General features: G+C 41.9%; 1 protein-coding gene across 2 annotated transcripts in view; it reads left to right on the top strand.

Annotated features, from left to right (window-relative positions):
• Nucleotides 1–376: 376 nt before the first annotated feature.
• Nucleotides 377–22890, top strand: part of TNKS (tankyrase) — a 234322-nt gene continuing 211808 nt past the window's right edge. For both annotated transcript variants that reach the window (XM_073636936.1, XM_073636937.1), the window contains exons 1-2: nt 377–1085; nt 14482–14706. In XM_073636936.1, coding sequence (XP_073493037.1) covers nt 557–1085; nt 14482–14706 — 754 coding nt within the window. In that variant the 5' untranslated portion in view covers nt 377–556. The remainder of the gene's footprint in view (nt 1086–14481; nt 14707–22890) is intronic.

Raw genomic sequence — 22890 nt, forward strand, 5'->3', positions numbered from 1 at the left:
CGCACCATCAAGTATGCAACATCCCCAACAATGAGGTTGCATCAGGCGGTGCTTAGATCTTCTTCCAGAGCCCCCAGACCACTGACCTGGCCCCAGGACCAGAGCACATTGCATCACTAACAGCACACTGTGGCCAGTTTAATAGTGGAAAAAGAGGTGACAGGTTCCCTTTAATCACGGGTGTAATGTCACCATTTCTGTTTATGACATTGTCAATAAAGATGTTTAAAAAAAAACAAAAAAAAACTCCACAACTACGATTCCACTCGCTTGGACAAGCCCAAAATTATTTCTATCCAATCCAGTCTTTCGGTGACGAGTAGCCCCGCCTTTCCAGGTAACTCCGCCTTTTCTGGGCTCGCTGACCCTGAGGAATGATTTTTTTGTTTATGCCTCGCTTGCCCCGCCCCTGTCCGCGACGTCACCCGTAGAGCTTGCGCCCGCTTATTGTCCCAGGCCGCAAGAACTGGAGCGGAGAGGGGAGCGCTGGCTCCGCCGTCCCGTGTGTGACTGTATACGGGGGAGCCGGGCTGCGGCCGTGCACTCGCGCTGTGAAATGGCGGCGGTGTCTTCCAGGCGCTCCCAGCAACAACAAGTGTCCGGAGCAGCCGGCCAGCAGCCGCCGCCTCCTCCCCCGTCCTCCTCGCCTCCTCCGCCGCTCTCCTCAGAGCTGCAGTCCCCTCCTCGCAGCCCGGAGATGCCTCTTGCCTCCCAGCGCCTGGGCCCGGACTCTCAGCCTGAGGGAGAAGCCAGCTCCGGGCCGGGATTCCTGCCTAGGCCGCTCTCTCCTCCTCCGGGCGAAGCCTCTGCCATGTCACCCAGCCCGCCGTCTTTTCCGCCAGCGCCGGCACCCAGCTCCGGCAGCAGCTCCAGCTCCTCCACCAACAGCCTGTCCTCCGCGGGCAGTCCGGCCGAGAGCCCCGAGAGCGCGGGGCCCCTGAGTGCGGTGAGCGGAGCCTTCCGGGAGCTGTTCGAGGCGTGCAGGAACGGGGACGTGTCCCGGGTGCGGAGACTGCTGGAGCCAGGAAATGTCAATGCCAAGGACATGGCCGGGAGGAAGTCTACCCCCCTCCACTTCGCAGCAGGTCAGAGGGCATGTGTGTATTAATGGTGAAGAGTGCCATCAGGCCTCCAGGATGTGGTTAGCACTGCCTTCCTGGTGATATAGATGCAGCTGTCATGGCTTCTGGTGGCAAGTCTTACTGTCCCTTAACAATTGAGACTACTTTCCAGTAGGTCAAATGGGGCATATGTGTGCTAATAATGACCAAAAAGTCTGCCATCAGGCCTCTAGGATGGCAACCAGTACAAATGTGGGTTAGGACTGTCTCGCTGGTGACCTAGATGCAGCTGTCATGCAAACTTGTCAGAAGTCTTACCTGTCTCTGAACAATAGAGACTATATACCAATGATGTGTGCTAGAATGACTTTTGTTAGTCTTTGCTGTATGCAAATGACCCCAGTCCAGTCTTGCGGGGTCTTCTTTATCAGGGCTGTGGAGTCGGTGTCCATTTTGGTGTAGTCTGAATCGGAGTTGGTGTCATGGAAACTGAAGAGTTGGAGTCTGAGTTGGAGGTTTTGCTTACCGACTCCACAGCCCTGTTCTTTATCCCAGAGCAGATGTAACCACAACCCTCCCCCTGGCTGTAATTGACATCCTCCTCAAAAGCAGCACTCTGCCTGCTCAGGGGTAATCGGCCTAGCCACTAAGCTTTGCTAGGAAAGTGCAGCGGGCTGAACAATATTTCGCTTGCTCAAGTTGGAAAGGCATCACATGTATGCACAAGATTTCCAGTGCTGCAGCCAAGAGGAAGTCAATGATGCCCAGGATGATTCCATGATTACAGTTTACGAGGCTGGTGGTCCTACGGACGTTTTCTAAATATGGTGGAAGGCATTAGATTGAGATAACATATAATGTTCCCCAAGGGCAGGGCTGTGGAGTTGGTATAAAATGGACTGACTCCTAAAATATATAATAAATTGGGTACAGTAGTTCAATGCGGCTTGTGCTGAATATTTTTTCATAAGAATTTGGGAAAGTTCTGAAATGTCCTATAAATGTCTGTCCTATTCCTGATCTAAGGGTCTAGGCTTTTAGCTGAGATGAATCTGTGCTACAGTAAATTTATCACTTAAACATGAGCCATGTATGAGAGAGTTGGAGGTTTGGCTTACCAACTCCACAGCCCTGCCCAAGGGCATGATTAGTATACAGATGTGAGGGCTCACCCACACAAGTGTTTGTTCTCACATGTGAGAGAATCGAATCGATTATGTAAACGACACTTGGTCAAATTCTGATCAGAGTTTGAGCCGCTTTGCAGTTACTGCCTGTGAACGGCGCTATAGCTGGCCGCTCACAGGCATCACGTGACCCCTGGCGGCAGCTGGCTTTTTCTTCCGCTGATGTCAAGTCAAGTGAGGCGTGACATCAGTGACGCAGTCTCTACGGTGGCTGCTGGATTGTGGGTAGGGTTTCTTTGCATGTCACACCCAGCATCCACCAAAGGCTTTCCCAATGAATGAAAAGAGGGAGAGCACGCGGTGGATGCTGGGTTTGACGCGTGAGGATGCCCACACCCCATCACAGCCCACAGATTTACTTTTAAGTGCGTGATAGTTTTTTGGAACAGATTCGCAGCAATAAAAGCCGCTTAAAACCTGTACCTCACCCTTCACCACAAATGATGAATCTGGGCTTCTGGAAATATAGCCTTAAAAAATATGGATGAAAATGATGGACATGGAGTGATGGTCGCCGAGCATGGACAGCACTCTTCAAATGATCCCACAGATGTTCAATGATATTCAGGTCTGTGGACTGGGATGGCCATTCCAGAACATTGTAATTGTTCCTCTGCATGAATGCCTGAGTAGATTTGGAGCAGTGTTTTGGATCATTGTCTTGCTGAAAGATCCATCCCCTGCGTAACTTCAACTTTATCACTGATTCTTGAACAATATTGTCAAGAATCTGCTGATACTGAGTGAAATCCATGCGTCCCTCAACTTTAACAAGATTCCCGGTGCCGGCATTGGCCACACAGCCCCAAAGCATGATGGAACCTCCACCAAATTTTACTGTGGGTAGCAAGTGTTTTTCTTGGAATGCTGTGTTTTTTTGCCGCCATGCATAATGCCTTTTTGTATGACCAAACAACTCAATCTTGGTTTCATAAGTCCACAGGACCTTCTTCCAAAAAGAAATTGGCTTCTCCAAATGTGCTTTTGCATACCTCAGCCGACTGTTTGTGGCATGCTTGCAGAAACGGCTTCTTTCGCATCACTCTCCCATACAGCTTCTTCTTGTGCAAAGTGCGTTGTATAGTTGACCGATGCACAGTGACACCATCTGCAGCACGTTGATGCTGCAGCTCTCTGGAGGTGGTCTGAGGATTGTCCTTGACTGATCTCACCATTCTTCTTCTCTGCCTTTCTGATGTTTTTCTTGGCCTGCCACTTCTGGCCTTAACAAGAACTGTCCCTGTGTTCTTCCATTTCCTTACTATGTTCCTCACAGTGGAAACTGACAGGTTAAATCTCTGAGACTGCTTTTTGTATCCTTCCCCTGAACAACTATGTTGAATAATCTTTGTTTTCAGATCATTTGACAGTAGTTTTGAGGAGCCCATGATGCCACTCTTCAGAGGAGATTCAAACAGGAGAACAACTTGCAAGTGGCCACTTTAAGTAGCTTTTCTCATGATTGCATACACCTGGCTATGAAGTTCAAAGCTCAATGAGGTTACAAAACCAAAAAAAGTGCTTTAGTAAGTCAGTAAAAAGTAGGTAGGAGTATTTAAAACAAGAAAATGATAAGGGTGCCCATACTTATGCACCTGTCAAATTTTGTTTGAATGCAGATTGCACATTTTCTGTTAGTACAATAAACCCCATTTCAAGGCAGAAACATTACTGTGTCCAACAGTTATTACATATATCAAACTGAAATAGCTGTTGCAAAAACACCAATTTTTATAAAACATTAAGCTTAAGATTAATAGGGGTGCCCAAACTTTTTCATATAACTGTATATGTATATATATATATATGTATATGTATATATATATATATATATATATAACAGACCAAAAGTTTGGACACACCTTCTCATTTAAAGATTTTGAAAATTGTACATTCACACTGAAGGCATCAAAACTATGAATTAACACATGTGGAATTATATACTTAACAAAAAAGTGTGAAACAACTGAAAATATGTCTTCTATTCTAGGTTCTTCAAAGTAGCCACCTTTTTGCTTTGATGACTGCTTTCCACACTCTTGGCATTCTCTTGATGAGCTTCAAGAGGTAGTCACCGGAAATGGTTTTCACTTCACAGGAGTTCCCTGTCAGGTTTAATAAGTGGGATTTCTTGCATTATAAATGGGGTTGGGACCATCAGTTGTGTTGTGCAGAAGTCAGGTGGATACACAGCTGATAGTCCTACTGAATAGACTGTTAGAATTTGTATTATGGCAAGAAAAAAAAAGCAGCTAAGTAAACAAAAACGAGTGGCCATCATTACTTGAAGAAATGAAGGTCAGTCAGTCCGAAAAATTGGGAAAACTTTGAAAGTGTCCTCAAGTGCAGTTGCAAAAACCATCAAACGCTACAAAGAAACTGGCTCACATGAGGACCGACCCAGGAAAGGAAGACCAAGAGTCACCTCTGCTTCTGAGGATAAGTTTATCCGAGTCACCAGCCTCAGAAATCGCAGGTTAACAGCAGCTCAGATTAGAGACCAGGTCAATGCTACGCAGAGTTCTAGCAGCAGACACATCTCTTCAACAACTGTTAAGAGGAGACTTTGTGCAGCAGGCCTTCATGGTAAAATAGCTGCTAGGAAACCACTGCTAAGGACAGGCAACAAGCAGAAGAGTCTTGTTTGGGCTAAAGAACACAAGGAATGGACATTAGACCAGTGGAAATCTGTGCTTTGGTCTGATGAGTCCAAATTTGAGATCTTTGGTTCCAACCACCGTGTCTTTGTGCGATGGCGAAAAGGTGAACGGATGGACTCTACATGCCTGGTTCCCACCGTGAAGCATGGAGGAGGAGGAGGTGTGATGGTGTGGGGGTGCTTTGCTGGTGACACTGTTGGGGATTTATTCAAAATTGAAGGCATACTGAACCAGCATGGCTACCACAGCATCTTGCAGCGGCATGCTGTTCCATCCGGTTTGCGTTTAGTTGGACCATCATTTATTTTTCAACAGGACAATGACCCCAAACACACCTCCAGGCTATGTAAGGGCTATTTGACCAAGAAGGAGAGTGATGGGGTGCTACGCCAGATGACCTGGCCTCCACAGTCACCAGACCTGAATCCAATCGAGATGGTTTGGGGTGAGCTGGACCGCAGAGTGAAGGCAAAAGGGCCAGCAAGTTCTAAGCATCTCTGGGAACTCCTTCAAGATTGTTGGAAGACCATTTCCAGTGACTACCTCTTGAAGCTCATCAAGAGAATGCCAAGAGTGTGCAAAGCAGTCATCAAAGCAAAAGGTGGCTACTTTGAAGAACCTAGAATATAAGACATATTTTCAGTTGTTTCACACTTTTTTGTTAAGTATATAATTCCACATGTGTTAATTCATAGTTTTGATGCCTTCAGTGTGAATGTACAATTTTCATAGTCATGAAAATACAGAAAAATCTTTAAAAGAGGTGTGTCCAAACATTTGGTCTGTAGTGTGTGTGTGTGTGTGTGTGTGTGTGTGTGTGTGTGTGTGTGTGTGTGTGTGTGTGTGTGTGTGTGTGTGTGTGTGTGATTAAAATGTGTATATATACATATACACACACTTACTTGTTGGAACCCCTATTTTAATGAAAAAAAAAATCCCACAATGGTCACAGAAATAACTTGAATTTGACAAAAGTAATAATTAAAAAAATCGCTGAAAATGAACAAATTTAAAGTCAGACGTTGCTTTTCAACCCTGTTTCCACAGAATTTAAAAAAAAAAAAAAATTAAACTCATGAAATAGGCCTGGCCAGAAATGATGGTACCCCTGAAAATAATGGGACATGTTAAATCAAGTTGTTTCCACTAATTAGCATCACAGGTGTCTACGATCTTGTAATTAGTCAGTGGGCCTGTATATAGGGCTACAGATACTCACTGTGCTGTTTGGTGACATGGTGTGTACCACACTCAACATGGACCAGAGGAAGCAAAGGAAAGAATTGTCTCAGAAGATTAGAAATAAAATTGTAGACAAGCATGTTAAAGGTAAATGTTATAAGACCATCTCCAAAAGGCTTGATGTTCCTGTTACTACAGTTGCACATATTATTCAGAAATTTAAGATCCATGGGACTGTAGCCAACCTCCCTGGATGTGGCCACAGGTGGAAAATTGATAAAATCAAAGAGACGGATAATACGAATGGTAACAAAAGAGCCCAGGATAACTTCTAAAGAGATTAAAGGTGAACTTCAAGCTCAATGAACATCAGTGTCAGATCGCACCATCCGTCGTTGTTTGATCCAAAGTGGACTTCATGGGAGATGACCAAGGAGAACACCATTGTTGAAAAAAAATCATAAAAAAGCCAGACTGGAATTTGCCGAACTACATGTTGACAAGCCACAAAGCTTCTGGGAGAATGTCCTATGGACAGATGAGACAAAAATGGAAGCTTTCGGCAAGGCACATCCGCTCTATGTTCACAGACGGAAAAACGAAGCATATCAAAAAAAGAACACTGTTCCTACTGTGAAACATGGAGGAGGCTCTGTTATGTTATGGGGCTGCTTTGCTGCATCTGACACAGGGTGTCTTGAATCTGTGCAGGGTACAATGAAATCTCAAGACTATCAAGGGATTCTAGAGAGAAATGTGCTGCCCAGTGTCTCAGTCGCAGGTCATGGGTCTTGCAACAAGATAATGACTCAAAACACACAGCTAAAAACACCCAAGAATGGCTAAGAGTAAAACATTGGACTGTTCTGCAGTGGTCTTCTATGAGTCCTGACCTAAATCCTATTGAGCATCTTTGAAAAGAGCTGAAACATGTCATCTGGAAAAGGCAACCTTCAAACACGAGACAACTGGAGCAGTTTACTCATGAGGAGTGGGCCAAAATACCTGTCGAGAGGTGCAGAAGTCTCATTGACAGTTACAGGAATCGTTTGATTGCAGTGATTGCCTCAAAAGGTTGTTAAACAAAATATTAAGTTAAGGGTACCATCATTTCTGTCCAGACCTATTTCATGAGTTTAATTTTTTTTTTTTAAATTCTGTGAAATCAGGGTTGAAAAGGAATGTCTGACTCTCATTTGTTCATTTTCAAAGATTTTTAATTTATTACTTTTGTCAGATTCAAGTTATTTCTGTGACCATTGTGGGTTTTTATTTCATTAAACGAGGGGTACCAACAATTTTGACCACGTGTGTGTGTGTGTATAACTTATATTATATTTGAAAACAGAAGTTTACATACACTATATAAAAATATAAAAAGACACATATGCATGTTTCTCTCAATATCTGACATGAAATCAGCATAAACCTTTCCCATTTTAGGTCCGTTAAGATTACCATAATTTTTACTACTTGCCAAATGCCAGAATGAGAGAGAAATGTTAGACATTTTTTATTACTTACTGCAAAGTCAAAAGTTTACATACACTATAAGATTACTTTGCCTTTAAACAATTCTGGACTGCCAATATGATGTCCATGTATTTGGAAGCTTCTAATAGGTTTTTAGGCAACATCTGAGTTAGAGACACACCTGTGGATGTATTTTAATGCACACCTGAAACACACTGCTTCTTTGTGTAGCATCATGGGAAAGTTTAAATAAATCAGCCAAGATATCAGGAAAAGAATTGTGGACTTGCACAAGTCTGGCTCATCCTTGGGTACAATTTCAAGATACCTGAAGGTGCCTTGTTCATCTGTGCAAATAATTATGCGCAAGTACAAACAAGATGGGAATGTCTAGCCATCATACCACTCAGGAAAGAGACAGATTCTGTTTCCCAGAGAGGCAAATATTAAAGTATGGTGATCCTAATTGACCTAATATTTTTAGTAAACTTTATTTGCTATTGGAGTGTCCAAAAATTTCCAATCTATCAAAATGTGAAATAATTGAAACCACACGTTAAATGCTGAAAAAGGAAAAAAAAATTGAGTAGCTAAAAGTGCTGCACGATCTTAGATATAGTTTTTTTTTTTCTCAGTGGTTTAAGACATCACATGTACCCCTAAATGTTATTAATAAAGAAAATAAATATATATTGTTTTAGCTCAATGCGCAAGAAAACAAGCCCTCAATACTGCACTACGTATGGAAAAATAAAGTTTTGAGTCTTAAAATGGCAACACAAACATTTTTTGTTGTACAAATTTCAGATTTTTTCTTTTTCATCACTAAAATAATAAAAAAAAAAACCTGGACAAGTTTGGCATCGCTGCAGTTGTACTGATCTGGACAATAATTTTGCAGGACCGTCTTTACCAGACAATGAACACTGAAAACAAAAAGCCAATAGCCGAATTACATTTTATTTTATTTTTATTTTTTTTGCACAATTTTCTTACACTTGGATGTTTTCGTTTTTCAATACACTATTGGTTAAAATAATCTGCATCACAGGGCTGTGGAGTCGGAGTCGTGGAGTCTGAGTTAGTTTTGGTTGGAGACGGTAGAAATGTTCCGACTCCACCTTTTAAAAAAAAAAAAAAAAAAAGTATTAATATTTCATAATTGAACTTTCATATGAATTTTATAAATGTTACTCATATATGTTCTATCAAACTATGAACAACAGTGATAAGCAGTTCTGCTGGAGATAGAGACATTTCTTACTTCTTGTGTGTCACTGTTCTCCACTGCCCCTATCTAATCTTATACTTGGTTAACCTCATGCTGCCCCAACCCCCCTACTTACAATGTATGAAACTGAAAGTGAAAATGTGTTGCAAATTCTTAGTAGTAAAGCTCCTCCTCTAGACTAGATGTTTACTAGGTGTGCGTCTTCCAAGCATCTCACAGCTGCTACTCAGAAGAGGAAGACTGTAAGAAGTATTATTCTTTCAACAAACTTTGTATCAGTTAACTGTGAGTACATGAGGAATAACAGTATTACTGACCACTATATCAGTTGTACGACCTGGCAATAATTTTGTACAAATATTTTGTACAAATAGAGTCATGGCATGCATCAGAAGAGGAATAGGGGCATATGATGAGAACATTGTTCTTCCTCTGTATAAAGCGCTGGTAAGGCCGCACTTAGAATATTGTGCACAGTTCTGGGCTCCGGTGCTCAGGAAAGACATATTGGAGCTAGAGAGGGTACAAAGGAGGGCGACTAAGGTAATAAAGGGAATGGAGGGACTAGAATACCCAGAGAGGTTGTCAAAATTAGGCCTATTTACGTTGGAAAAGAGAAGGCTTAGGGGAGACCTCATAAACATGTATAAATACATCAGGGGGCAGTACAGAGATCTCTCCCATGACCTGTTTATACCAAGGATGGTGACAAAGACGAGGGGGCACACTATGCGTCTGGAGGAAAGGAGGTTCCTGCACCAGCATAGAAGGGGATTCTTTACGGTCAGAGCCGTGAGACTCTGGAACTCTCTGGGAGAGGAAGTGGTGATGTCCAACTCACTTAATGAGTTCAAGAGAGGCCTGGACGCCTTTCTTGAGAACAATAAAATTACATCTTATGCTTAGTGATAGTTAATTAATCCAGATTGGTGTCGGGAAGTGAATTTTTTCCTCAATGATGTCAATTGGCCTATACCGCATGTTTTTTTTTTTTTTTTTTTGCGTTCCTTTGGATCAACGCTGCGGAATAGCTGCAATGCACAAGAAATAGGCTGAACTGGATGGACGCTTGTCTTTTTTCGGCCTTATAAACTATGTAACTATGTAATTGTTTTTAGGAAAAACAATTGTCATTTGGATTGTGAATGCAGAATTAAAAACCTGAGAATGTCAAAGAAGCGTCACATTAAATCAGCTGTATTTGAACATTTCACCATCACTCAAGATAGAAAACATTGTCTTTCAGTGTATGACAAATGATCCAGACGAAAACAAATGCTGTGAAGCCAAGATCAGTGCATATTCAGGCAAAGATGAAAATGCTCCTACCAGAGCTTCTAATCTAAAGAGACATTTACAGCGCTTTCATTCAGAAGTACTGAAAGCAGTGGATGAGAAAGACTGCATCCAAACCAATGAACCAGTGCCCAGCTCTTCCAGCCAAACAAAGGAGCAGAGAACTTTGCAGCCATCAGTTGCGAGATATTTTGTCAGTGACAATGACAGTAGATACATTTAAAAAACAGATCATAGAGCTTGTTGTAAAGGATAGTGTGCCTATTTCATTATTTTCACGACCAGCTTTTGTGTGTCTGAATGTGGAAATGGCCTGCAAGCTTGGTGTTTCTCTGGAGAGAGAGAGTATTAGAAAATTAGTAATCGAAGAAGCTTTTAAACAAAAGGAAGAACTTAAAAAAAACTCAAGGGACGCTTTCTGTTTCTTAAAATGGATGCCTGCACACGTCACAGAGTGAACTATTTTGCTATCAATGTCCGATTTGTTTGTGACAAAAATGAAATAGTTACCAAGACATTGGCAGTAAAAGACACCAAAGCTCATCACACCAGTGAGTTTCTCCAGGTCTTGGTGGAAAAGGTTCTGCAAGACTATGAAATTAAAAAAGAGCAAGTTCTTTGTCGTAACTGACAATGCTTCAAATATGATAAGTACTATTAGGCTATGTGCCCACGTTGCGGACCTGAAGCATATTTTTTACGCTTCTCCCTGGCGGAAAAATCGCATGCGGATATTACATGCGGTTTTCCCGCCAGGTAGAAGCGTTTGTGGGGCGTCTTTGCATGCATTTCCGCATGCGGGTTATCAAGCACTTCTCCAAGCATCACTTGGAAAAGTGCTTGACAACTTGTTCAGAATGGTAAAAAATAAAAAAATAAACTTTATACTCACCTTCTGATGCATCCTCTGCCCCGTCCGGAGTCTTGAGCGGCTCACGCTGTTGTGTGCAGGACCTGCGGTGACGTCATTAAGTCATGTGGTGGGTCACATGACTCAATGACGTGGCAGGTCCTTCAGACAACAGCGCGACGGAGGGAAAACATCGGAAGATAAGTATAAACTTTATTTTATTCTTTTTTTTACAGGTTCTTTGGTACCCAGGTCTGGATGAGAGTCTCCTCTCATCCAGACTTGGGTACCATCCGCACATTGATTCCGCTGCGCTTCCGCAAAATTAATGAACATGCTGCGGATTTTTGACCGCAGCATATATGCTGCGGAAAAATCCGCAGCATGGGCATTGACATTGCGGAATGCCATTGGGGACCATGGGGTGCGGATATACATGCGTTTTTCAAGCGTTTACGCTGCGGAAATTCCGCAGCATATACGCTTGAAAAACGCTACGTGGGCACACAGCCTTAAGCTAATGAATGAGAGTAATGATGGTGACCAGCAGCTAGAAGAACATTCTGGGTCCACAGACACAGAAATGTTTGAAATAGAGGAACACAGTATTGTAACTGAGGAGCAAACTGAAGTTGCTTCAGATGAACAGCAACATGATAGTTTAGATGATCTTGTTGAAACTGTGTCAATACGTTCTTTCATTCATCACATGCGCTGTGTTGTGCATAAGCTACAGCTGGCTATAAGAGACAGTCTGCAAGAAGGACATGCTGCTGCACTGATTGGCAAGGTGAGAAAATTGGCTACTGTTGCCTGAACCCCTAAAGTTGACTCAATTTTGAAGAGACGTGCTGGAAAAGGGGCAATTATTGATCAAGCCACACGATGGGGCAGTACTTAATGATTCAGCGCTTGGTTGAACTGAAAACCTTTCTTGTAGACATGGCTAACCCTCAACTGACGCTAAATGAAAGTCAGTGGAATCAGGTGACTGAGCTGGAAAAATTGCTAGAGCACCCATTTACAGTGACTAAAAAATTGCAAGCAGAGGACTTAACTCCAGGTATTTTCTTAAAGGAGTGGAAGAACCTGATGTTTCGCCTGTCCCAAAGAGGAGGGTTAATTGCAAGTGGCATTGCTACATCAATAAAACGGAGAGAGGAGCTACTATTACAAAATAACATTCTTTTGGCAGCTGTTTATGTAGACCCAATGCATCGGATTCTTCTAGATGATCAACAGCTAACTAAAGGAAAAGAAGCTCTGTTTGAAATAGCAGTAAGGATGAAAGGGTTGCAGATCAGTCAGGAGGAACAAGAAGAATTTGGTCGTCCTGCCACATCTTCACCCTCATCAACTGATGAAGAATTTAATTTAGAAAAATATTTGGATCACAAGGACCGTGCAAAGCGTTCCCGCATAGAAGAAGAGTCATCCCCATCAAAGAACACAGCCAGTACATTTCAGCAGAATTTTTCATGTTACCTAAAAGAAATTGAGAAATTTGACCGTTCATCAAAAATAACAGTGCAACAAGCGATTCCTCTGTATCCTGACATTGTCAGAGATGTTGCCCGAGTGGTTACTGCTTTGCCACCAACCCAAGTTAGTGTAGAGAGGTTGTTCTCTGCTCTCAAAATAATTAGATCAGATTTGAGGGCATCCATGAAGGAGGATCTGACAGAGGCAATACTTTTTCTGAGGACAAATTTATAGATTTCTTATTAACTGCATAACAGTGTTTATTGCATATTTACTTACAAGAGTTTAGAAACGTTTATAAAAGTTATTTGCTATATTCTAATTGTATTCTAATAAATATAGTTTTTGCTCTAAGTGGTCTGATTACTTATATGATGGTGAGAAACTGAATAAGCACGATGTTAATATTTTACAACAGTAAATTTATTGTTACGAATTGGCCATTTATGAAGGAGTCGGAACCTGATAAAATCCAGGAGTCGGAGTCGCAACTGTGGCTTACCGACTCCACAGCCCTGCGGCATCATCACAATTTGTAATAAACCCTCTAATGTCCATGTCGACTAAGAAATCCCCAAAAAATATGGCTCTTGAAACGGGGAGGAAAAAAATGAAAGCCCAAAATTGAGTAGTTCCTGGGTCATTTAGAAGTTAAATAGGACAGTTTTTGATAGCTTGGGTCGTTCTGGATGTGGCAATTCCAGTTATATATACTTTTTTAGTTTATTTTTATATTTGCATAAAGTGTCTTATTTTGTGTAGTGATGAGCGAGTATGTTCTATTAACCCTTTCGCCGAGTGTGCTCTGGCTGAGCTCCGAGTATTTACAGCTGCTCGGTGATGTGTTTGAATCACTCCCGTGTGCATGATTTGTAACTGTTAGACATTCCTCACATGTAATAAAGTTGTCAATTTCTTACACATTCCTCACATGTAATAAAGCTGTCAAACAGTTGCAAATCATGCACACGGGAGCGATTTAACCTTATCACCGAGCAGCTGTAAATACTCGGAGCTCGGCCCGAGCGTACTCGGACAGAACATACTCGCTCAACCCTAATTTTGTGGCAAAACATTTTTTCCATTATTTTTTATTCATGTTATCTTTTTTAAACTTTTTTACACATATTATTGGAATAAATCTGTGTCAAAACTTACATCCTGTGTTCCAAAGCATGAGGACAGGACACTAGAGACCAGCATCAGATCGGTGCTATTAGTTTGTCTCCCAATTAATGTACAGTGTTTAATTAAGAGTAACTCCTAATTAAACTGAAGCTACCCCAGCGATCCATAGTATAACTATTACATACGCTGCCTTTCAGCATTTCTGTAGTGTGCCCGAGATGGATCGGTGGTTTAATTAAAAATTCCCTATGTCAGAAAAACTATTAAAATAAATAGAGACATCTACTGTAGGATGAAAATCAATATTGGTTTTGGACCACTCTTGTAAAGATTATGGGCACCTTTTAGGCACAACTATTTTCTTTTTCTTATATGCATGCATTTTTATCTAAAAATCACTTTTGAATTGGATTTTAGTAAACAGCATTTAACAGAATGGGTTAACCCTTAATCAGTCAGTGAGCTCATTTTGAAAGTTTGATTTTATCTCTCCTCTGAACTTTATGATCGTATGAAAGCGGAACTTTGATGTGGTCATAAATTGGCTAAGGTGAATGAGTAGTTAAACTGCTGTCATAATGATGTCACTGACCGATTTACAGAACGCATTCTCTGGATATGTACAGTGAAGAATAAAGCTTGTGAAAGTTATGAAAAATTAAGTAAATCCCAATTGTAAAAAATGACTTCTTGCCAAAAAACATGCATATTAGTGAAGAAAAAATTGTCCTCAAAGGTGTCCATATCCTTTATGTAACCATAGGTGTTTCTGATTGGCAATTTCATAAATGTGTGCTAGATCCCTACTACAACATTTTGAGAGTTCAGTGTCTGTTTGATATTAGTATTGTATTTATCCTTTCCGCCTAAAATGTTCCTGATCAGTAAAATGTTAATCCTTCCTTTTTTTTTTTTGTGAAATTTCTTTTAGGGTTTGGAAGAAAAGACGTTGTGGAGCATCTGCTTCAGACAGGAGCAAACGTTCATGCTAGAGATGATGGCGGTCTGATACCCCTGCACAATGCTTGTTCCTTTGGTCATGCTGAAGTCGTGACGCTTTTGCTTTGCCAAGGAGCAGACCCTAATGCAAGAGACAATTGGAACTACACTCCTCTCCACGAAGCAGCAATTAAAGGAAAGATAGATGTTTGCATAGGTGAGAACCTACTTTTGGATGGTGGTGGTCTATAAAATGTCTTCATGGCAATAGTGTTATAGTATTATGTAAGATTTATTAAAGTTTAAATCGGAAAGACTTTTTTTTTTTTGCCATGCAGTAGAACCAATGGTATAGTGGGCCCCACCTAGTCCTCCATACAGTATAATGGGCCCCACATAGTCCTCCATACAGTATAATGGGCCCCACATAGTCTTCCATACTGTATAATGGGCCCCACATAGTCTTCCATACTGTATAATGGGCCCCACATTAAAAAAAGAAATACTCGCATCTCCTCATTCCCCCCTTGCTCCGGTCTCTGCAGTGAACGCTTTGAAGCTCTTCACTGCTTGGCACAGCGAGCGCAAAATAGTGACGTCATTGTGTCCGCTGCGTTGAGACGTCAGCCGCAGAGGGAGAATGAGGTAGGAGCGAGTGGACAGCTTCCCTCTTTCAGGCTGCCAATATAGTTGCAAGTGCAATGCAGGGAACGGGAGGGCGGTACTTGTGTCGTGGGCCAAATATCACTCTGCGGGCCAGAGTTTGACGTGTGGTCTAAGCGAAGAACTGTTTTTGTTTCCCATAACAACCAGTAACACTGCAGTTATTTCTTTTTAGCAGACTAAACTGGGATTCCCCGCCCCACTAGTGAAACAGGCGAGTTTTACATAATCTTCAGTTTTGCCTCGTAACTGGAAGAGAGTGTAGTGCTGCTGTGATGATATTTAGGCTTCCTGAGTAACAAGATATTCAAGTTGTTGGAAATAAAATCACTTGAGGGGATAGTGAATTATTTTTGGTTAAACATATTTACTTAAGGAATCAGGGCCTTTAAAATTTCTGTAGGCTAAACCTATGTGAATGTATATGTTATGCAGTTGTATTAATATACACACTGTTCGCCATCTTCTCCGGTGTCCAATGCCTTTCTTGTCCTCTTTCACATCACTGAAGTTCCGACTCTCCAGATCACACTGCGCAAAGTGTGCCCCGGAAGTGGCTTTTATAGTTTAGGCCTAGGAAGCATCAGAGCAAGGCTCTATAGACTTAATTTGTTAGAGACATCCAGCTCCCACACAGACACCAGTGTGACCCGACAAGTCGGAATAATCGTCACATGACCTAGAGGAGGGCCGAAACTGTCCTGGAACATACACACAGGTTTAGCTAATTAAAATTTTAATGGGATTGCTTCTTTAATTACACCTTTAATGCATTGTTTCCTATTTTTGGGTTCTTCATATGTGGTTATAGTGGGCCTTATTCAGTACCTGTTTCCTTATTCTATTTGTAGTTTGCATGTCATAAAATTATCCAGTCAAATAACCAACAAAATCTGCTTTGAGTTTCCAAACAGGTTCTCTAGGACTAAAACACTGTCCCATATAGTGGAACTGTTAGACTACTAGGAATTAAAACCCCAATGTTTAACCCTTTAAGGACAGGATCATTTTTTGTTTGCCCTTTTCGTTTTTCCATCCCCTTATTCCAAGAGCAATAACTTTTTTTTTTTCCATCGACATAGCCATGTGGGGGCATGTCTTTTGCAGGACTGGTTGTATTTTTTAATGACTAATCCAATTTCTTACGTGATGAACTGGAAACTGGTAAAAAAATTCCAAGTGTGGTGAAGTAGCGCAAAAAAACCCCAAAAAAGCTTTTTTTTAATTAATTTATTTATTTTATTCAGTGTTCATTGTACCATAAAAATTACCTGACCATATGATTCTCTAGGTCGGTACTATTAGGCAGATACCAAATATGTGTAGTTTTTATTTTACTTAAATGATGAGAAAAAAAATCAGAAATTTGTTTGGGGAAAAAAAAAATAAAAATTAGCTTGTGATGCTATTTTCCGAGAGCCGTAACCTTTTTCTATTTTCGGGATATGAAGCTGAGTGAGGACTCTCCCATAGTCGATGTTATTGTTTATTATTTTGGGGTAGATATGATGTTTTGATCACCTCTTATTACATTTTTTTTGTGTTGTTGCAGCGGACAAAAAACCGCAACTCTGCCATTTTTTTCATTATACCTTTTACCAGTTAGATTGCTTTATATTGTGATGGCTCAGACGTTTACGAATGCAGAGATATCAGATTATTTATTTTTTTTATTCATTTTTATTTTGATTTGAACTTTTTATTTTTTCATAATTTAACACTTTATTTTTTTGTACTGTATTTGTAAGGCTATGTGCCCACGATGCAGAAAAGCTCCGGATTTTTCCTGAGCGTTTCTGCATCTCCCTGGCAGAAAAAACGCTTGCGGATTTTAACATGCGTATGTCCCGCGTTTTTCACATGCGGGTTGTCAAGCGCTTTTCCAAGCGATTTTAGCATTACTTGGAAAAGTGCTTGACAACTTGGTCACACTATATAAATCCATGCAACCGGCATGGATTTATATAGTGTGACCAAGCTATAGTTTAAAAAGAATGGTAAAAAATAAACATTATACTTGCCTTCCGATGGCCCCCGGTCTCCTTGTCTGGTGTGTTGGGCAGCTCGCGATGGTCTAAAAAGGACCTTCCATGATGTCATTTAGTCATGTGACAGGTCACGTGACCACTGATTGTCACATGACTAAATGACTTCATGGAAGGTCCTTTTAGACCATCGCGAGCTTCCGGGGGGCCATCAGAAGGCGAGTATAATGTTTTATTTTTATTTTAAAATCTTTTTTTTTTTTTTACAGTTTATATGGTATCCGGGTCTGGAGGAGAGTCTCCTCTTCTACAGACCCGGGTACCATCCGCACATTAAATCGCTTAATATCCGCATGTGCACATGTAGTCATGCGGATATTAAGCGATTCAATGCAAGTCAATGGCGGAGAAAACGCCACGATTACGCAAAATAATTGGTAGTGCTGTGGATTTTTCCGCAATGATAATCCGTAGCGGAAATTTCCGAGCATGTGCACAGCACATTATCATTGGGGAACATTGCAGACCTTCTACTAGGCGTTTTTTAAGTGTTTCTGCGGCGGAATTGCTGCTGCGGAAACGCTTAAAAAACCCATAGTGGGCACACAGCCTTAGTCTGTAATAGTGCCCTTAGGGGACTTGAACCTGCGGTCATCCGATGTTTGTAGTATACACAGCAATACCATAGTATTGCTATGTACTTAAAAAATTACGGCCTCTTATGAATGCCAACCATTGGCTTTCACAGGAGTGCCATCATGATAGGCACATGGGTCTTCAGTACACACCTATATATTAGAAGAAATCTAAAGACCAGGCTCAACTATATGAGATAGGTGCCAGGAACACAACGTAATTCCAATAATCGAGTAAATAAGGTTCCGGCACTCATAAATGATCAAAAAGTAAAATTTTAAATTAAACTCCATTTCTTTTATTGTTTCTCCAGTGAGTGATTTGCAAATCACTCACTGGAGAAACCATAAAAGAAATTGAGTTTAATTTAAAATTTGACTTTTTGATCATTTATGAGTGCCGGAACCTTATTTACTCGATTATTTTCAGTACACACCTGGCTGTCATTGCAATCCATCGGCACCCCGCGGTCACATCACAGGTGCGCCATTGGGCGCATAGAACAGCGCGCCCCACTGCTGGCAAGTTGTAAATGACCATATCACAGATTGACAGGTTAAAGGGGTTGTACGGTCAAAAGTGATGTCTGCAGTCACTCTTTGTGACTGCAGACTTATGAGTCCCCCCAGCGCAGGCACTGTGCGCTGCAGGGATTCGCCGGTATGAGACCCGGTAACGGAGGGGTATGTATGTGTTATACATGCCCCTGGTCAGTGGGCGTGGCCTCGCTCTCCATACACTTGTATTGAGCGAGGCCGCGCCTTCTAGTTGGATGTGCCCACTGCCCGTCCACGTCACTAGTTGGGGCATGGCCTCACTCCATACAAGTGAATGGAGAGAGTTGGCATTGATTGGTCGGGGGTATGTATAATGTATACATAGCCTCCGGTCCCGGGTCTCATACCAGCAAATCCCTGCAGCTCACAGTGCCTGCGCTGGGGGGATTCATAAGTCTGCTGTCACACAGAGTGCCTGCAGACATCACTTTTGAGTGGACAACCCCTGTAGCAGCTGCGGGCGAAGCTCCCATCCCCCCCCCCCCCCCCTGTGTGAGAGGCAGATGATGGTTGAATACAGCCATCATCTGCTGGTGAAGATGTGGGCTCGGCTTACAAGCCCGTATCAAAGGCAGGGAGCTGGTATATTACATACCCTATATGTTAAAGTGAATCTGTCAGTAGGATTAACCTGTCTAGAGGTCAAAGAAAGCTGAGTAAAATGACACCTTGATATTTGTAATCCGATGTCTTATTCCGGAGAAATCCCCCGTCTTTATTATCTGTAAATGAGCTGTTCAGGGCTATGGGCCGGACACTGAGCTACATGAGAATCTGTCTTAAGAGTTCGTTAAATAAAAGGAGGCTTTACCAGTGTGATATGTAATGGCTGCTCTCTGATCTCACTGCAGAGCTGTGTGTGGTTGTAATTGAAACATCTGCAGGTTCCTCTAAGGGTATGTGCCCACGATAAGGAACCACTGCTGCACCAACTCGGGTGAACAGCCGTGCGGCTTCCATCCTCATTATACAAATGAGCGGCCTTGATTTTTTTTTTTTTTCAGAAGCAGACTTTCCTCATTGATGTTAAGGCTATGTGCCCACGATGCAGAAATGCTCAGGATTTTTCCTGAGCGTTTCTGCATTTCCCTGGCAGAAAAAAACGCATGCGAATTGTACGTGTGGATTGTACATGCGTTTTTCCTGCCAGGGACATGCGGATGTGAAGCGTTCTTCACTTGCATTTCTGCATTCTGGTTGACAAGCGCTTTCCAAGCGATTTTAGCATCACTTGGAAAGTGCTTGTCAACTTCGTCACACTATATAAATCCATGCAAACTGCATGGATTTATATAGCGTGACCGAAAGAATGTTTAAAAATAAAAAATCTATACTTACATTCCGATGGCCCCTGCAGTCTTGCTTCTCTCCATCCTGGCTGCCGGCAGATTGCGGTACACTGAAAGACCTCAGCGTCGCGTGACCCGTCACATGACTATGACGTCAGCGCAGATCCTGCAGTCCATCGCAATCTGCCGGCAAGGGAGGACGAGCGCAGTGGGGGCCATCAGAAGGTAAATATAATATTTATTTTTTATTTTACTCTTTTTTTTACAGTTTCTATGGTACCCGGGTCCGGAGGAGAGTCTCCTCTCCTCTAGACCTGGGTACCATCCGCACATTGAACGCATGTATTCCGCATGTGCTTATCTAGTGAAGCGGAATACATTCGTTGTAATGCAAGTCAATGGCGGCGAAAACGCAGCGCTTCCGCAAAATAATTGGTAGTGCTGCGTTTTTTTCCGCAATGATTTTCCGCAGCTTGTGCACAGCACATGTGGATTATCATTGGGGAACATGGCAGGCCTTCTACCATGCGTTTAAGCGTTTCTGCAGCATTTTTTCTGCTGCGGAAACGCTTAAAAAACGCATCGTGGGCACACAGCCTTAGTTTATGGGGAAAGTCCACATGCGGACCTTTAAGAGAAATTGACATGCTGTGGTCCTGAAAGACGCGCCACATGTCAGTTTCCATGGGTGATCCGCAGGTGCACAAAGACTCATAGTGGGCATGGCATTTCTAGTAATTCATCCACTATGCTGTAACATCTGGCCGTGGCAGGTTTGACACTGCATAAACACGCAGCTTCAAACCCGCAGCATTTCCTGATCGTGGGCACATACCCGAAGGCCTGACTTTCTAGCAGTCTGGCAGTTGTGAAAGTGAGATCTTACTCTTTGCACAAACCCCATTCTGCCACTTACCTTACTAAAAATTATCAAACAGCAACATCATTAGTGTGGTTACTGTTTAGTAACCGCTTTAGTAAAGTATGTGGCAGCGTTGGGTTACTGCAAAGAACAAATCTCTAATTTAAATTTATTTATTTTTGCTTGGTAGGGAAGCCTTTCATCAGACATCACGTTTCCAAATATTTGCCTTTCCATACTCTCCCATACTGGGAGATATGTTGTATTTTAGGATCCATTTGTGACAAGTAGTCAGATAATGTGAAACCAGAAATGGTCAGGGCGCCTTTGTTGCCTTTTCCTTTCCTGTATTATGGTTCTAATCCAAAAGTTGGCTACAACTTCGGCTTCATAATGGAGCTGTAAGGCAGGTAATCCAGCCCCGCCCAGCCTTTCAGATTTAGTGAGCACCTTCTTACTCAGTCAAGGCTTATTAAACAAATCAACTTAGTAAATGTGCTCTGTGTTGTCTTGAAATAACTGGTTGACACACAAATGGGTATAGTCTGTAATATGTACAAGAATCTAGGTAACATCCATATGAAGCATGAGCATGTACCCAAACCACAAAAGAGGTCCATTTCCGTAGATCCTCCAGTGTCTTCCTTAGCAGTGGGAAATAATTAAAAGAAGAGGGGAAAAAAAGCTGATGTGGCTGAGAAGGGATTTAAATTCCCAAATACATGATGTTTTTACCCTGCCATTTAAAGGGAAAATTAGCTTGAAGAGAACCTACTTTCCTCCATGGCCAAGATGTATTCAAAACCTGTCTTCGAGAGATTAGCCGTAAAGGTACTTGGTTCCCCGAACCATGCACAATTGACAGCAATATGTGTGTGGGGAAGTCATACATAATAGATCATCAGCATACACGTTGTTTTTGGAGGGCCACACAACCTCAACACCGCTTATATCTGTTTTTTTTTTTTTTGTTTTTTTTTGAAGAGCTGTTGCTAAGTGCTCCTTGGTGTGTATGTGTAGCAAGAGAGACATCCTTTGCGAGTAGCATTTTTAAAGGGCAATCTGTCACCAGGTTTTTCCCCAAATAAAATAGGTAATTCTAGTATGCTGTATAGAAGTCCCTAATGCCCTCTCCATAAAACAAAAAATAGCATTTATTATACACTCTTATGCCTCCTCTCTTCTTGCTTCGTGTGAATGACTCTTTATGTAAGTGGGAGACAAATCTACACTTAGTGCAATAATTAAGGGCATTGGCAACACATGATACCCAAACACATTCAATAGAAATATACAGTACACAATGCCGGCCCTCCTATATTTAAATGTATATTTAACAAAGGGGTTGTCAGCTACATGGACAACCCCTTCTGAATACCTATGTTCCCCTTATCCCCAGTAAAATAATAACACTTATACTCCCCTCCGGTATCAATGCCGTTCCATTGGTGTCTTCTCTGGCTCTCCTGGGGATCACATGACATTGTCATTCGATCCCTGCAGCTACTTGGCACTGGTTTCACTCTCCACTCCTTTGGACCTAATTGACATTTGCAGGCTGTGAAAGCTACGGGTGCCCTCTCCATCCCTCCGGATGTTTTGATTTGTCTGAAGGAGGGGCGAGTGAAGCCAGCACGGAGTGGATGCAGGGATCGCATGACATTATGTTTACACTGGCTCTCCCGGGACTCATATCTGCAACAGTGCCAGCACCGGAGGGGAGTATAGATGTTCTTATTTAATGGGTGATTTATAGGGATTCAGAAGAGGTTGTCAGAGTAGCGGATAACCTCTTTAGTGATGAAAATAAGTAATGTTAAAAAATGGATGTAGTTGAAATTTTTTTGTTTATAGCCTGGCAAAGTTGTGCATGCAAAACGTTTTTAACGGATTGCCGCTGGATCCGTTCTGATAATTACTGGACACGTGAACATAGCCTAAGAAATAAGTCATTGTTTTCTCCTCTACCTTGCCTTACAACCATTTTCTCAGTAAAGATTTGTTTAAGCACAAAGTCCATTCCTTAGCCTTAGTCTCAATCTCAGGAAGTGGGCACTATGTTCACACGTTGCGTTTTTGCTGCTTTTTTTATGCAAATTTTAAGCTGTATTTTACAGTACCAGCAAAAGCTATGAGATTTCAGAAATCTCATCCACACACTTTTTTTTTTATTCCTGCCTGAATTGGAAAACTGCTGCGTTCTTGAAAATTACAGCATGTCCCTTCTTTCAGCGTTTTTTCATCCATAGAAAGCAAATTACTTTGAGTAAGTGCAAAAAAGCAGCAAAAACAGGTGTCAGGTTTTACTGCGATTTTGGTGCAGATCACTCCGGAACAACACGCACTAAACTGTATCGGCATGAAAAACGTAGCAAAACTGTTTTTTTAAGCAGCTTCTTTACTGCTAAG

Source organism: Phyllobates terribilis, unplaced genomic scaffold (genome assembly GCF_046119375.1).
Source record: "Phyllobates terribilis strain yellow unplaced genomic scaffold, ASM4611937v1 Scaffold_1__5_contigs__length_1240528914, whole genome shotgun sequence".
Lineage (NCBI taxonomy): Eukaryota > Metazoa > Chordata > Amphibia > Anura > Dendrobatidae > Phyllobates > Phyllobates terribilis.